This window comes from Leptonychotes weddellii, chromosome 8 (genome assembly GCF_054177405.1).
Source record: "Leptonychotes weddellii isolate Sample4059 chromosome 8, ASM5417740v2, whole genome shotgun sequence".
NCBI classification, from domain to species: Eukaryota; Metazoa; Chordata; class Mammalia; order Carnivora; family Phocidae; genus Leptonychotes; species Leptonychotes weddellii.
The window spans coordinates 111251625-111267284 of record NC_138376.1 but is presented as its reverse complement, the minus strand read 5'-3'; the positions used below and the strand labels follow the sequence as shown (position 1 = coordinate 111267284).

Here is a 15660-nt window from a genome sequence, read left to right as displayed (position 1 = left end):
CCCCTGTTTATGCTCTCTCTCCCTCTAACAAATAAATAATAAAATATTTTTTAAAAATAAAATAAAGATAACTGATACTTATTGCTCAGTTACAATGTGGCAACCACTATGCTAACACTTTTGTATATTGTTTAATTCTCATTACAAATTTATAAGGCATGTACAACTCAACCCCATTTGACAGAGGAGGAAATGAGCCTTAAAATCTCCTGTCCACTGTCCCAACACCAGCAAGCAAAGGATCCTAGATTCAAATCCTCGTATCTAACACAAAAGTCCATGTTCTTAACCACCAATTAAGAATCCAAGAACAGCATTAAAGATCACAGAAGAACCAAAAAATAAGGACTATCTGAAGCAAATGATTTCTCTTATCCTGTTACCTACACTCAAAGAATGATGTCTAAATCTAAATAAGCTTAGAAAAATTACTAAAAAGAAAGAAAGAAAGAAAAGAATGCAACAATAACTCATAGAAAAACAAATTTATTATTGTGCAGTAAGCTTATTTTTCTGTACATGGTACACAAGGAGGAATAGAAAATTAGCGGTGAAAATGTACTGTTTTGGTATTAGTTAAATCTTATTCCTGCCTACAATTCCTAAAGTGACATGGCTGTATTTTTATTTTAACCCAAATTGCAATTAAGTGAAAACTTCCCTCTGATAAATTGGCATACTTGCAAGAGGCTTGAAGGTGAGCATGTACGGCTGTTGTATGCATACAAATAGAACACTCTCTGTGAAAGAGAATGAGCTAAAAAATATCAGGTCTAGAGATAGTATAATTGATCTGCTTAACGGCTCTTAATGATTTTTCTGCATCTGTGATTTTGCATAACAAGTTGCAAAACTATTTTAAGATGAGACTTTCTCAATACTCACTTCTTGTAAACCCCTTTTTGCACCATCGCCCTGTCCTGCGGAACTGATAAAAGTGAAACAGAAAAGCATAAATAGAATCTAACAAATAAGCCAAGCCTTTTAATAATAAAGTAATGGTTTCATCATGAGCCTTTGAATCAGAATAATTAAATTTGTTCTCAACAAGCATAATTTTCACAGACTAAACATTTTTATAATCCATATTTTGTTCATTTAGATGAATTTGTGCCACTCATTTAGAAACTATGTATTTCTACACCAAAAAGCCTTACTTTGGGGCTGAGACATGATTTTCTTCTCTTTTTCTTCATCCATTTCATCCTTTTCTTGCAGCTCCATGACTTTATCTTACTTTTCCCTTTAACACAATCTTCAAAAGGACTGAGTCCTTCCTTAGAAATGGTTCATAATTTCTGTGAGTGCATGGACCATGGCCAGCGTCCTTCCATGACCCTAAGGAAAATTTAAAAGTACAATATTGGTACCGCAAAAAACAAACAGGTTTCAAATGATGAATACGTTTTAAAGATGAGCTTACTAAAAGTGACACAGTGAAAACAGATTGAAGTCTCAGCAGTAAACTCACAGATTCAGGGGACAGTCTTCTTGCAGGTGCCTGCTCTTGGGATGATGATCTTGTTGATGAGACCTTGGGGAAGCTGATAGATGTTCCTCTCAGTCCGCAGCTCCTTACCTTACTTATGGGCCCAGAGCGTGAATAGGAATCTTTGGTAGGAGCTGACGGGGCCTCGCATCACTAAGTCTCAATGTTGAAAGCAGGCCACTCTAGCTGATTTCTTTAAACCCTATTTTCTACAAGTTGGTGATGGGCATAGTCAATTATGAAACAGGAACTTTTGCCACAATTCTACATCCCTAGTCACAAAGAAACTTTTACAAAACAAATGCCCCCAGGCAAACTGGAATTCATGATTCACTACAATGCAAATGTGGGTGCTGTATATAATCTATTCATGCCTTATTTTTTTCATGGTCCTAGGACATCTTGTCTCCAACTTAAGTAGTGAGTAGACCCCTCTTCAAGGAAAAAAATATATGACACTCAGTGTTGACAAATTACTTGAATATAATATAAATACAATGTTACTTACATAAATATGGTATAAATTCCTTATGGTTACAGACTCATTAGAAAACTATAAAATTCAAACACCATATGTAGAATTTAAGAAACAAACGAACAAAGGAAAAAAAAAGAGGTGACAAACCAAGAAACAGATGCTTTAACTTTTTTTTTTTTTTTTAAGTAGGCTCCACACCCGGTGTGGAGCCCAACACCGGGCTTTAACTCACGACCCTGAGATCAAGACTGGAGCTGAGATCAAAAGTCAGACATTTAACCGACTGAACCCCCCCAGGTACCCCTAGACTCTTAACTATAGAGAACAAACTAATGGTTACCAGAGAGGAGGTGGGTGGAGGGATGGGTGAAATAGGTGAAGGGGATTAAGAGTACACTTACTGTGATGAGCACTGAGTAATGTACAGAACTGTTGAATCACTATACTGTAGTACACCTGAAACTAATATAACATTGTATGTTAACTATACTGGAATTAAAATAAAAAACTTTAAAAAATTTGAACAAATCTACATATTAAAAGTATAAAATTATAATATTAAAATGAACAGCATTGATTTATGTTGTTTTGATGAAGCAAAAAGTTCTATTCTCTTAGTAAATTTCAATTATATAAACTTACAGTGTTATTAATTATAGTCACCGTGTTTTACATTAAATCCTCAAACCTTATTCATCTCATAACTGAAAGTTTGTACCCTTTTACCAACCTTTCCCTATTTCTCTCAACCCCTAGCCCTTGGAAACCACTTTTCTACTCTCTGTTTCCGTGAGTTTGACTTTTTTGTTGTTGTTTTTTTAAGTTTTCACATGTAAGAGTACCACGCAGTATTTGCCTTTCTCTGTCTGGCTGATTTAACTTAGCATAATGCCCATAAGGTCCATCCATGTTGTCACCAATGGCAAGATTTCCTTCTTTCTCATGGCTGAATAATATCCCATTGTATATATACACCACATCTTCTTTATCCATTCATCCATTGATGGGCACTTTGGTTGTTTCTGTATCTTGGCTATTGTGAATAATGCTGCAAGGCACATGGGAGTGCAGATATCTCTTCACTATCCTATTTTCATTTCCTTTGGATTTATACCCAGAAGTGGGATTGCTAGATCATATGGTAGTTCCATTTTGAATTTTTTGAGGAATTTTCTTTCTTTTTTTAAAGAATTTATTTATTTGAGAGAGAGAGAAAGCACAAGCAGGGGGAGCAGCAGAGGGAGAGGGAGAAGCAGGCTCCCTGCTGAGCAGGGAGCCACTCGGGTCTTGATCCCAGGACCCTGGGATCATGACCTGAGCCGAAGGCAGATGCTTAACTGGCTGAGCCACCCAGGCGCCCCATAATTTTTGGAGGAGTTTTCATACTGTTTTCCATACGTGCTGCACCAATTTACATTCCCACCAATGATGCACAGGGTGTCCCTTTTTTTCATATCCTTTCCAACTTTGTATCTCTTGTCTTTTTTATGGCAGCCACTCTAACAGGTGGAAGGTGATATCTCATTGTTCTTTTGATTTACATTTCCCTGATGATTAGTGATGCTGAGCACTTTTTCATATACCTGTTGGCCATTTGTATGTCTTCTTTGGAGAAATGTCTGTTCAGTTCCTCTGCCCATTTTTTAAATGATTTGTTTTGTTTTTGTTTTTGTTATTGAGTTGTATGAGTTCTTTATATGTCTTGGACATTAACCCCTTGTAAGATACATGATTTATAAATATGTTCTCCCATTTGGTAGGTTGCCTTTTCTTTTTGTTGATAGTTTCCTATGCAAAAGCTTTTTATTTGATGTAGTTTCACTTGTTTATTTTGTTTTTATTATCTTTGCTTTTGGTGTCAAGTCCCTCCCCCCCAAAAAATCACTGCCAAGATTGATGTCAAGGACCTTACCCCCTATGTTTTCTTCTAGGAGTTTTATGGTTTTATGTTTTACATTCAAGTATTTAATCCATTTTGAGTTGATTTTTGTGTATGGTATAAGACAGAGGTCCAATTTCATTCTTTTGTATTTGACTGTCCAGTTTTCCCAACACCATTTATTGAAGAGACCATCTTTTATCCATTGTATATTATTGGCTTCTTTATGGAAAACTAATTGACCACATATGCATGGATTTATTTCTGGGCTCTTTATTATGTTCCATTGATTTATGTGTCTGTATTTATGCCAATACCATACTATTCCTTTGAAAAAATGCCATTGGAATTTTGATAGGGATTGTATTGAATCCTTATAAAACTGCTTTGGGTAATATGGATATTTTAACAATATTAATTTTTCTAACACAGAATTTTTCCATTTATTTTTGTCTTCTTCAATTTCTTTCATCAAAGTCTTATAATTCTCAGTGTATAGGTCTTTCTCCTCCTCAGTTAAATTTATTCTTTGTATATTATTCATTTTGATGCAATTGTAAGTAGATTATTTACTTAATTTCTCTTACTGATAGTTCATTGTCATGGTATAGAAACACAACTGATTTTTGTATATTGATTTCGTATCCTTCAACTTCACTGAATTTTTTTTTAAAGATTTTATTTATTTATTTGAGACAGAGAGAATGAGAGAGAGAGAGCACATGAGAAGGGGGAGGGCCAGAGGGAGAAGCAGGCTCCCCGCCGAGCAGGGAGCCCGATGCGGGACTCGATTCAGGGACTCCAGGATCATGACCTGAGCCGAAGGCAGTTGCTTAACCAACTGAGCCACCCAGGTACCCTGAATTTTTTTATTCTAAAAATTTTGGCGGTAGTTTTTAGGGTTTTCTATCTATTATGTGTAATCTGCAAATAGAGAAATTTTTATGTCTTCCTTTTTGATTTGGATGGCTTTTATTTTATTTCTTTATTTCTTTTTCCTGCCTAACTGCTCTGGCTAGAACTTCTAATACTAAGTTAAATAAAAGTGACAAGAGTGGGCATCTTTGTCTTGTTCCTGATCTTAGAAGAAAAGCTTTCAGCTTTTCACCATTGAGCATGATGACAGCTGTGGGCTTGTCATATGTAGCCTTTATTATGTTAAAGTGTGTTCACTCTATATCTGGTTTATTACAAGATTTTATCATGAATCTATGTTGAACCTTGTCAGATGCTTTTTCTGCATCTATTGAGATGATTGCGAGATTTTTATCCTTCACTTTGTTAATGTGGTGTATTGCATTGATTGATTTGCGGATGTTGAACCATTCTTGCATCCCTGAAATAAATCCCACTTGATCATGGTGTACAATCTTTTTAATATATTGTTGAATTTAGTTTGCTAATATTTTGTTGAGGATTTTTGCATCTATGTTCATCAGGGATATTGGCCTGTAATTTTGTTTTCTTGTAGTTGTCCTTGATTGGATTTGGTATCAGCGTAATGCTGACCTTGTAAAATGAGTTCGAAAGTGCTCTGTCCTCTTCTATTGTTTTGGAAGAGTTTGAGGACTGGCACTCATTTTTTTTTTTTAAGATTTTATTTATTTATTTGACACAGAGGGAGAGAGCACAGGCAGGAAGAGCAGGAGAGGGAGAAGCAGGCTCCCCGCTGAGCAGGGAGTCCAATGCGGGACTCATTCCCAGGACCCTGGGATCATGACCTGAGCTGAAGTCAGGAGCTTAACTGACTGAGCCACCCAGGCACCCCAGGTACTCATTCTTAAAATATTCAGTAGAATTCACCAGTGAAGCCATTTGGTCTTGGACTTTTGTTTGTTGGGAGGGTTTTTATTACTGATTTAATTACTTTATTAGTAAGGGGTCTGTTCACATTTGGTATTTCTCATGATTTAGTCTTGGTAGGTTGTATGTTTCTAGGAATTTTCCATTTCTTCTAGGTGGTCCAATTTGTTGGCATATAATTATTTGTTTTAGTCTCTCATGATCCTTTGTATTTCTGTGGTATCAGTTGTAACATCTCCTCCTTTGTTTCTAACTTTATTTATTTGGGTCTTCTTTCTTTTCTTCTTGGTAAGTTTAGATAAAGGTTTATCAATTTTGCTTACTTTTTCCAAAAAACCTCTTACTTTCATTGATCTTTTCAATTGTCTTTATAATCTCGACTTCCTTTATTTCCACTCTCATCTTTGTTATTTTCCTCCTTCTGCTAACTTTAGGCTTAGTTTGTTCTTCCTTTCCTATTTCTTTGTGGTGTAAAGTTGTTTATTTAGTGGGTTTTTTTTTTTTCATTATGTAGACATTTATTGCTATGGACTTCCCTCTTAGAACTGCTTTTGCTCCATCCCATTTGTTTTGGTAGGTTGTGCTTCCATATTCATTTGTCTCAAGAAATTTTTCATTCTCTTTTGATTTCTTCTTTAACATATTGGTTGTTCAGTAGCATGTTGTTTGCTCTCCACGTAGTTGTGAATTTTCCAGTTTTCTTGTAACTGATTTCTAGTTTTATAGCATTATGGTTGAAAAAGATACTTAATATGATTTTAATATTTTTAAATTTACTAAGAGATGTTTTGTGACCTAACAAATGATATATCCTGGAGAACATTCCATGTGCATTTGAGAAAATGTGCATTCTGCTACTGTTGGATGGAATATTCTCTAAATGTCTGTTAAGTCCGTCTGTTCTAATACATAGTATAAGTCCAATGTTTCCGTATTGATTTTCTGTGTGGATGATCTATCCATTGTTGAAAGTGTCAAAATAAGCTCTACTTTGCATTTATAGTCATCTGGAAGAGAAGAATAAATAAATTTAGAGCAAACACAATATAAAGCTCCATTTGGAATTGGAAAAAAAATTTTCAAGATAGTCCTGTTTAATATGGCCTATTTTACTGTTGCTACTTCCATAGAGAACTAAGATGCTAATCAGGTATAGTGGAAAAAAATATGTTGATAGAAATTGCTTTTAAAATCCGCTTCTAGTCATACCAATTTTTATCCTTCGTCAACTCTTCATTGCAGGCCCACCATCTTATCTTATTCCTGGTCCTACTTGTATCTCAATTTGACACTAGATGTAGGGGGGTTAAATCTCCCCTGAGAATTGTATGCAGTTCATAGTCATGGAAATTTGAAGTCTGAATTCATATTACCTGTGTGGGGCAAAAGGCCTCAGATAGATTACAGTGGACTAGTTTAATTATGACACCAGACAACTGGCTGAAACAAAGGTACACTCTCTCTGAAAATACTAAACTATCCAGATTGACAGTAACTGTACTATACCAACAGTCAAAGAGCCATCCTGACCTCAGAAATGTCAAAATGTGAAAAAATATGAATTGCAGACTATCTTATATATGGAAATTATGAGAATTTAATGAGATAACTCATGCAAACTACTTATAATAGTGCCTAGAAAGTAGTAAGCTGTTATAATCATCATCATCATCATCACTTTTCAGCTTTATTTGCAACAACCACAAATTTCCATCACAATAAATCATACCTACTCTCCTTTCTGCAAACACTCATTGCTTCTTTTATTTCTTTGTTTTGTGCAGGATGAAATGAGAAAGTACTTTGCTGAGTGTAGTGATCATCATCATCATCATGCTAGCCCCAACACAGCCACATAGGTTTTCCTAACTAAAATTATCCAAGTTGGATTGGATAATTTTTGTTTTGTTTTTTTTCTTTGGATTGGATAACTTTTTAAACTCTTTATTATGGCAAATGTTGGGTCTGTACAAAAGTCTCTAGAATAGTTAATCCTTAAACTGAAATATTTATTAGGTCATGGTCAGTATAATCCTTCATTCTAATGCTTTCTACCCTAGACTATTCCCAGGCATTATATCCTTTTAGACCAGATAATTTTTGTATATCTTTCCAATTCTAAAAGTTTATAATAAATCCAGCAACTAGTGGAATTGCACTGTAAGTCCTGGTTATTAACAGTCATTTTTCTGCCCCCGACTGAAGAAAATGAGCCTAGATACTGCTCTACTATTTAGTTAATACTTATACATTGACTTCTGCTTCCAAACATGATGGAGTAACAGGGACCAGATTTACCCTCCCAACTGAATAACAAGTAGAGACAAAATATATAAATACCAATTTTCAAGATATTAAACATTAAATAATGAAGGACTGTGATCCCCAAGATGTGGAAAACACACAAGGTAAGCCCTGCTTGTCCCAGCTTGCTGCTTTGAAAGAGTTTCCAGCACATGGCACAGAGAAGAAGCCAGGCAGATTTCCTGAGTTGAGGAGATGAATCTGAATGTCCAGGAAGACCAAGCTGACTAAAGTTCACAGGATAGAGTATTGGGGAGAGAGAGTTGAATATAGAGACATCCCAGCAGATTTGTACAAGATCCCCCTGGAGTATTCAGCAGAGGATTTATCAGTTAATGCATGTCAGAAAACTACCTGGGGCTGGGGACAAAACCAGGTAAAAGGATTGGAGGAAGCAGTAACTGCTGCTTACACAAGGCCAGAAATGGTGCCTATTTTCACAAACCAGACTGAAAAGCCTCATAATTTACTGGAAGAAGTGGTCAGAAAATTTTTGTCTCAGTAGGATCAAACTGTTTCCAAGTAATTTAACAAAGTTTAAGAACACTTATGGGAATTCAAAAACACCTAGCACCCAACAAGGTATAATACATAATCTACTCTTCCTACTCTTTAAGAGTAGGAAAACTCAATACACACACACACACACACACACACACACACAATTGGAGTCCCCTAAAGGAAAAGAGAGATAGAAAAAATATTTGAAGAAATAATGTCCAAAACTTTTCCAGATTTGATGTAACCTATAAACCCACAGATCCAAGAAGCTCAGTGAACCCAAGCACAAGAAACATGAAGTATACCAAAGCATATCATAACTAAATTACTCAAAACCAGTGATAAAGAGAATATCTTAAAAACAGCCAGGGGGAAAAAACACATTATGTAGAGAGGAAAAAAGATAAAAAGATGAGTATAATAAGAAATTTCACATCAGAAATAATATAAGAGGGAAACAATGGAAGACTAAAAGAAAAAATATTAAGGGAAAAACCTGTCAACCTATCATTGTATATCCAGTGAATGTATCTTTCACAAATGAAGGTGAAATAAAGATTTTCTCAGACATATAAAAACTGGAAGAATTTATTATCAGCAGACTATAAGATATGTAAAAGGAAACCTTTCAGGCAAAAAGAAAATGATGTTAGATGGAAATATGGAAATCTACAAACAGAAAACTGGAGAATACCAGAAATGGTAACTACATAAATAAATATACAAGATTTTTTCTTAATATTAAATATCTTTAAAAGATAATTAACTGTTTAAACAAAAATAATAAAAATGTACTGTGGGATTTATAAAATATGTTAATAATAATGTATGACAATAATAGAACCTTAAAATTGGTTCTTAAACTATTTGTAAAGTGGTATAATATCCCTCAAAAGTAAACTGAGATACATGAATGAAGGATACTATAAACCTAAAGCAACTAAAATGACAAAATAACTAACATGCCAGCAAAAGAGAAAAAAATGGAATCATTAAAATGCTCAATTGATCCAAAAGAAAGCAGAAAAAGAGGGAAAGGAGAACAAAGATGGAGAAAACAGAAAACAAATAGCAAGGTTAGATTTCAATCTAATACATAATAATCACATTAAATGTAAGTGGTCTAATCATTCCAATTAAAAGGCAGAGATGGTCAGATTGGATAAAAATCAAAGTACAATATGCTGCCTACAAGAAAATCACTTATTAAATGTCAAGAGAAACAGAGTAAAAGCAAAAGAATGGGAAAAAGATACAGCATGCTACACAAATCAAAAGAAAGCAAGAGTGGTTCCATTAATGTCAGACAAAATACATTTCAGAGGGGCGCCTGGGTGGCTCAGTTGGTTAAGCGACTGCCTTCGGCTCAGGTCATGATTCCGGGGTCCTGGGATCAAGCCCCACATCAGGCTCCCTGCTCAGCGGGGAGCCTGTTCTCCCTCTCCCACTCCCTCCCCGCTTGTGTTCCCTCTCTCATTGTCTCTCTCTCTTTGTCAATTAAATAAATAAATAAATATAATCTTTAAAAAAAAATGCATTGTAGAGCAGAAATAGTAGTGATAAAGTAATTTCATAATGTAAAGAGATCAATTAATCAGGAAGAAATAATCTTAGGTTTATGTACCAATATCAGCTTCCAAATACACAAATTAATAAATTAATACAATTCTGGTCTATTTAAACAATTCTCAAGTTTTTATATTCATTATAATTTGTATTTTTCCTTTTAATTTTTAAATTAATAAACTTTATTTTGGAGGGCAGTTTTATATTTACAAGAAATATTGAGTAGAAACTACAGAGTACCAACCCCCACCAAACTTCCTTTTTCATTAGTGGAGTACATTTGTTACAATTGATGAGCCACAGTTGATACATTATTAACTAAAGTCCGTGGTTTGTATTAGGATTCACTCTTTGTATTGTACATTCTCTGGAGTGTGCATGCATGTGTGTGTGTGTGTGTGTGTGTGTGATTTTTCTTGAATTGGGTTTTGACAAATGTATCCACATGTATCATGCTAAATAGTTTCACTGCTTAAAAAAATTCCTGTGTTCCATCTATTCATCCTGCCTCCCCTACCCTTGGTAACCCACTGATCTTTTTATTGTCTCTACAGTCTTGCCTTTTCCAAAATGTCATATAGTTGGAATTGTACAGTATGTATTTTTTTAGAATGGCTTCTTCCACTAGATAATGTACATTTAAACTTCCTCTGTGTCTTTTTGTGGGTTGATAGCTCATTTCTTTTTTGTTGTTGAATAATATACCATTGTTTGGATATGCTCAGTTTGTTTATCCACTCACTAACTGAAAGGCGGGATTGCCAGATCATACGTTAACAGTATGTTTAGTTTTTTAGAAACTGTCCAACTGTCTTCCAAAGTGGCTGTACCATTTTACATTCCTACCAGCAGTAAATGAGAGCTTCTGTTTCTCCACATCCTCACCAGTATTTGGTGGTGTTGTTTTGGATTTTAGTCATTCTAATAGGTGTGTAGTAGTATCTCATTCTTATTTTAATTGCTTTTTAGTTTTAATAGATAATTTCTAATAATATATTGTTTAATATTTTGAGGTTTTGAACATTTACATTAATTTACATTTTTGATAAAAGTAAATTCAAAGTAAAATTTGAATATCATTACTATACTATATAGTATGAGGTTATATTTGCCAAGATAGGATGAAGAACCTATTTTATTTAACAATTTAACTTCATTTATAATCTTAAGATATTTAGATATATGGAATGGTGGCATCTATTTGGATGCTTGCCTTGGGGCAGTCCTGTTTGGGGCAGGGGATCACAATTTTTGAAAATCATTGAGAGGTTGTAGACAGTCTCAACAGAAATGTGTACATACACAAATACAAAATTCTGTGTGTCTTTCAGGGATTCGCAGACTTCCTAAGACTCATCCAGGTATTCATTCATTTTAGGGCAGCAGCCCCTGCTCTGAATTTCTGACAATTACTGCTCATTTAGTTTCCTGAAAGCACAGTCCCAAGATTTTCATCCTCTTAAATCTTTTATACTTCTCCAGAGGTGTCCATTTCCTTAAGTAGTAATTCCTTCAGCCTGCTATTTAAAACATTCAGCACTTCTTTCCTTTTGCTGAAGCACCAGTGGCCAAAATGAAGTTCAATCCCTTTGTGACTTTTGACCAGAGCAAGAACCATGGAAGGCATTTCAATGCGCCTTACCACATTCACAGGAAGATTATGTCTTCCCCTCTTTCCAAAGAGCTGAGACAGAAGTACAATGTTTGATCCATGCCCATCCAAGAGGATGATGATGTACAGGTTGTACAAGAACACTATAAAGGTCAGCAAATTGGTAAAGTCATCCAGGTTTACAGGAAGAAATCTGTCATCTACATTGAGTGAGTACAGTGAGAGAAGGCAAATGGCACAACTGTCTGTGTGGCCATTCACCCTAGCAAGGTGGTTATCACTAGACTACAAGTGGACAACGGCCATGAAAAGATCCTTGAATATAAAGCCAAATTTCACCAAGTAGGAAAGAAAAAGGGCAAATATCAGAAGAAACAATTGAGAAGATGCAGGAATAAAGTAATCTTATATACGACTTTAAATAAGAACTATTAGGATGAGGGGCACCTGGGTGGCTCAGTCGGTTAAGTATCTACCTTCAGCTCAGATCATGATCCCAGGGTCCTGGGATCGAGCCCCACATTAGGCTCCCTGCTCAGCGGGGAGTCTGTTTCTCCTTCACCCTGTCCCTGCCCTCCACTTGTGCTCTCACTTGCTATCTCTCTCTCTCAAATAAATAAATAAAATCTAAAAAAAAAAAAAAACTATTAAGGTAAAAAAAAATTCAGCAAACTAACCTCAAGTTAACCAGATCAGACCTATCCTTGCATTGCCTTCATTCATGTAGCCCAAGCCTCTGCCAATTGGTGCAAGTTGCTAGTCTCTGAATGTATCTCTAGGCTTTCCAATGTCTCCAAATTTATATAATTTTTCCACCTGAAATTCCCTTTTCTTTATCTCTGCCTACTGAAATTCTACCATTGTTCAAGGCTTCTTGATGGAACCTTTTCTTCCTACCCCACCTATTCTAAAAGAGTCTCTTCTTTTTCCAACTACTCAGAACACATTTGTATACTCATTCTTTCATTCCTCCTTCCTTCATTCATTCTATCAATCATACAATAAACTTTGCTGAGCAATCATAGTACTGGGCACCCTACTGGTACAGATGGCTCCTGCTCTGGAAGGAGATTTCAGGTGAACAGGAATGCATCTAAGGGACCCGATGAAGGCCTAGGCTGCAGTGCAATACAATGCAGAGATTAAGAGTAAGACCATCTGGGCTCAGAGCCTGGCTCTGCCCATAGTGGCTGGGTGATCTGGGCCAATTTGCTTCACCTCCCTCTGCTTGCTTCGTTATCTGAAAGTCAAGATAAATAGGGCACCTATGTCACAGGGTCTACATGAGGATTAGTGAGTTTATAAAGATCTGAGGGTTCTTGGCACATAAGTAAGAACTCAATAAATGCTATTAATATGATCATTGTGAATGGAAGAAAAGTGGCAGGTAAGAGTAGACTTTCCTGAAAATACATGTCTGAGAAAACCCTCCACACTACTCTGTGTTCTCTAATGCTTGTTGAAGAAGATTAAATAGACAAACACAAACTTTTGGCAGGGTTTCTTTTTTGAGCTGATTTTGAACTGGCTATTTGTGTTTCTGATGCATTTGATGACTTCTGTCTCTATAGTCAACTTATTGTCTCTTGACCTAAAGAGTGGCTTTCAAAGGTCACTACTACCACTTGAGTTGGTTTTGTTTGTGTATTCATTTTTAACTACTGTAGACCTGGTAAGTTTGCAAAGAAGTTTTAAAATTTTTAAAAGGCTTTTCTATAAGGCTGTACTAACACTTTCTCCTCACAAGGCAGGGCCTTCATAAGAGTGAAGTCAAAAACTGATTTTTAGGATGACAGGTCACAGAAAGTATAGGTTACAGAGTCAGCAAGCAGGTAAATGGCCTTTTAAAATATTATAAAGTATTTTATTAAAGTTGGAGTGTTTGGAAGCAAGTTACTTGCTTTTAATTTATGGGGTGTTAGCTTTCCTGGCCGGATAGAGTGAGCAAGTTATTTAAACTTCCTGGGTTTGTTTCATCATCTGCATTATGGGGATAATACCTCTATTCAGGGGTAAATAAGATGGTGTACATGGAAGTGCTTGAAAATAGAGAGGAGGAAAGAAAGGGGGGTGGTGAGCCCTGAATGAACTCCAAAGAAATAGCCAGAGATTTATGCTTGACTTTTAAAACTTATACTTAAAGTGAGAGTGCACTAGAAGAGTATTTTGTTATGACATTGACTTTATGAGTTTAAATCCACCAACTTTTTGAACTAAGTTCATGAGTGCTTTGACTTTGTTGAGCTGCTCGCTTTCTTACGTTATTACTTGAATGACGTATCAACCCATTATTTGCGTTCACCTTTCAAATAGTCGAATTGCATTTCAGTGCCTGACCATGAGTTATTGTGACTCAGAACAATTAAAGAAGTTTGACTACATGCGGAAAATTTATGAGTTGCAGAGTGAGAACATGGCAGATTTCCATAAATCACTTTTATTGAGAGTTGAGTTACTCTTTGCTATGAAAATAATTTATAGGGCAATGTTCCTTTTGAGGAAAAATGAAAATTAATGGCATTCGTAAAGATGATGATGAATATGTTTCAACACCAGTGGAAAAGAACAAGTTTCACAAAAAATGTAAACCCTACACCATATTGTTTATCATCATAACTATTCCAAGCTCTTTGGTAAATGTTAGGAAGTTTGGCTGAATTAGATATCATTCACTGAGCTAGCTGTTCTCTGTGTGCATCCCAGACCCATTTTGAGCCATTCTGTCTGCTGCTCTGAGTCCCAGGAGGCTTTAGCAGGAGACCCAAAGGATGAGACGGTGTTAGGGTATTTCTTTTGGGGGGTGTTTTTAAATTTTTATTTATTTATTTTAGAGAGAGACAGAGAGGGAACACGGGTGAGCAGGAGGAGGGCAGAGGAAGAGGGGGAGAGAGAGAATCTCAAGCAGATTCCGAACTGAGCACATAGCCAGGCATGGGGCTCGATCTCACAACCCTGAGATCAGGAGTCAGAGGCTTAATGGACTGAGACATCCAGGCACCCCTATTTCTTCTGTTCTTCTCTAGGTGATGCTGAGGTTCTGGCTATCCCTGCTCCTGACCACCACAGCTCCAGTGGAGTTCAGCCTACTGGAGCTATGGGGAAGGAAAGTCTTTCTGCCAGTGCTGTTCTAGAGACCTCAGTTTTCCTTCTTGGTTCTCTTCATTTAGATAAATTTAACAGATTCTCATCAAAATCTCACCTAAAAAGAACTTGTTTTCTGTTGGAGCCAAGCCAGATATATTCTCCATTAAGCAAAGTTTATGAACTTTCTGGGGTATGGATCCCACAACAAACTAGATCTCAATCTACCAAACAAGCGCACTCCTTTTTCCAAATGTTTTTCAGGTATCTTTATCATTATGTTTACTTTATTAAATGTTCTAAAATAAACCAAAACATCACGTGTGGTAGTAAGGCTAAATTATACTTCCCAGAATTCCCCTGCCTATATGTTTCTGTGTAGGGAGGGCCATAGGATAGAGTCTGAGATTTGGGGGAGATTTTTTTTAGCTCACACATATGGTTGTTTATCTGCTGGATGAGCTCATTGGTGCGAGGCTGCAGCCAGGCTTCTGACTGTTCCACCTCCCCCAGGATCCTCCTTTACCTTGTCTGACTCCTAGGCCAGGTGTGTGTGTGTGTGTCTGTGTGTGTGTGTGTGTGTGTGTGTGTGATTAGCTCCATCCTGAGGGGCCTCAGGTTCTGCAGGACACTCATACCATCAAGATCTGGGGCAATGAGAACTGATAAGGATTTCAGTCTGTCTTTGTAAGCTCCAGCTTGTTCTTGCTCTTCGCCAATTTACATCCATCTTGCTTTCCTGTCCACCTGTGCTCTGGTCTTTACGCTCAGGTATCAGCCTTACAGAGTCTGCTAATCCAGCTGTGTAAGGACACTTCCCTGTGTGTGTGTGTGTGTGTGTGTGTGTTTGTGTGTGTGTGAATGGATAGACAGATAAATAGATATATGAAATTAAAATATTAATCATTCCTTTTGTACCTTCCCTTCCAGCACTATAAAGACTGCAT

At 36.3% G+C, this 15660-nt stretch overlaps 1 protein-coding gene, 1 long non-coding RNA gene and 1 pseudogene across 2 annotated transcripts in view; 2 read left to right on the top strand and 1 right to left on the bottom strand.

Moving 5' to 3' along the window:
- The window catches only part of STX11 (syntaxin 11), a 42263-nt gene extending 40627 nt beyond the window's left edge, over positions 1–1636 (bottom strand). The window contains exons 1-2 of the mRNA XM_081827451.1: positions 1472–1636; positions 1158–1338 (exon numbers count right to left, since the gene is read on the bottom strand). Coding sequence (XP_081683577.1) covers positions 1158–1224 — 67 coding nt within the window. The 5' untranslated portion in view covers positions 1225–1338; positions 1472–1636. The remainder of the gene's footprint in view (positions 1–1157; positions 1339–1471) is intronic.
- The window catches only part of LOC115944636 (uncharacterized), a 63678-nt gene extending 61244 nt beyond the window's left edge, over positions 1–2434 (top strand). Inside the window, exon 4 of the long non-coding RNA XR_014147372.1 lies at positions 2157–2434. This is a non-coding gene — a long non-coding RNA (uncharacterized LOC115944636). The remainder of the gene's footprint in view (positions 1–2156) is intronic.
- Positions 2435–10107: 7673 nt separating this feature from the next.
- LOC102732619 (large ribosomal subunit protein uL24 pseudogene) lies at positions 10108–12030 on the top strand (annotated as a pseudogene).
- The last annotated feature ends 3630 nt before the right edge of the window (positions 12031–15660 follow it).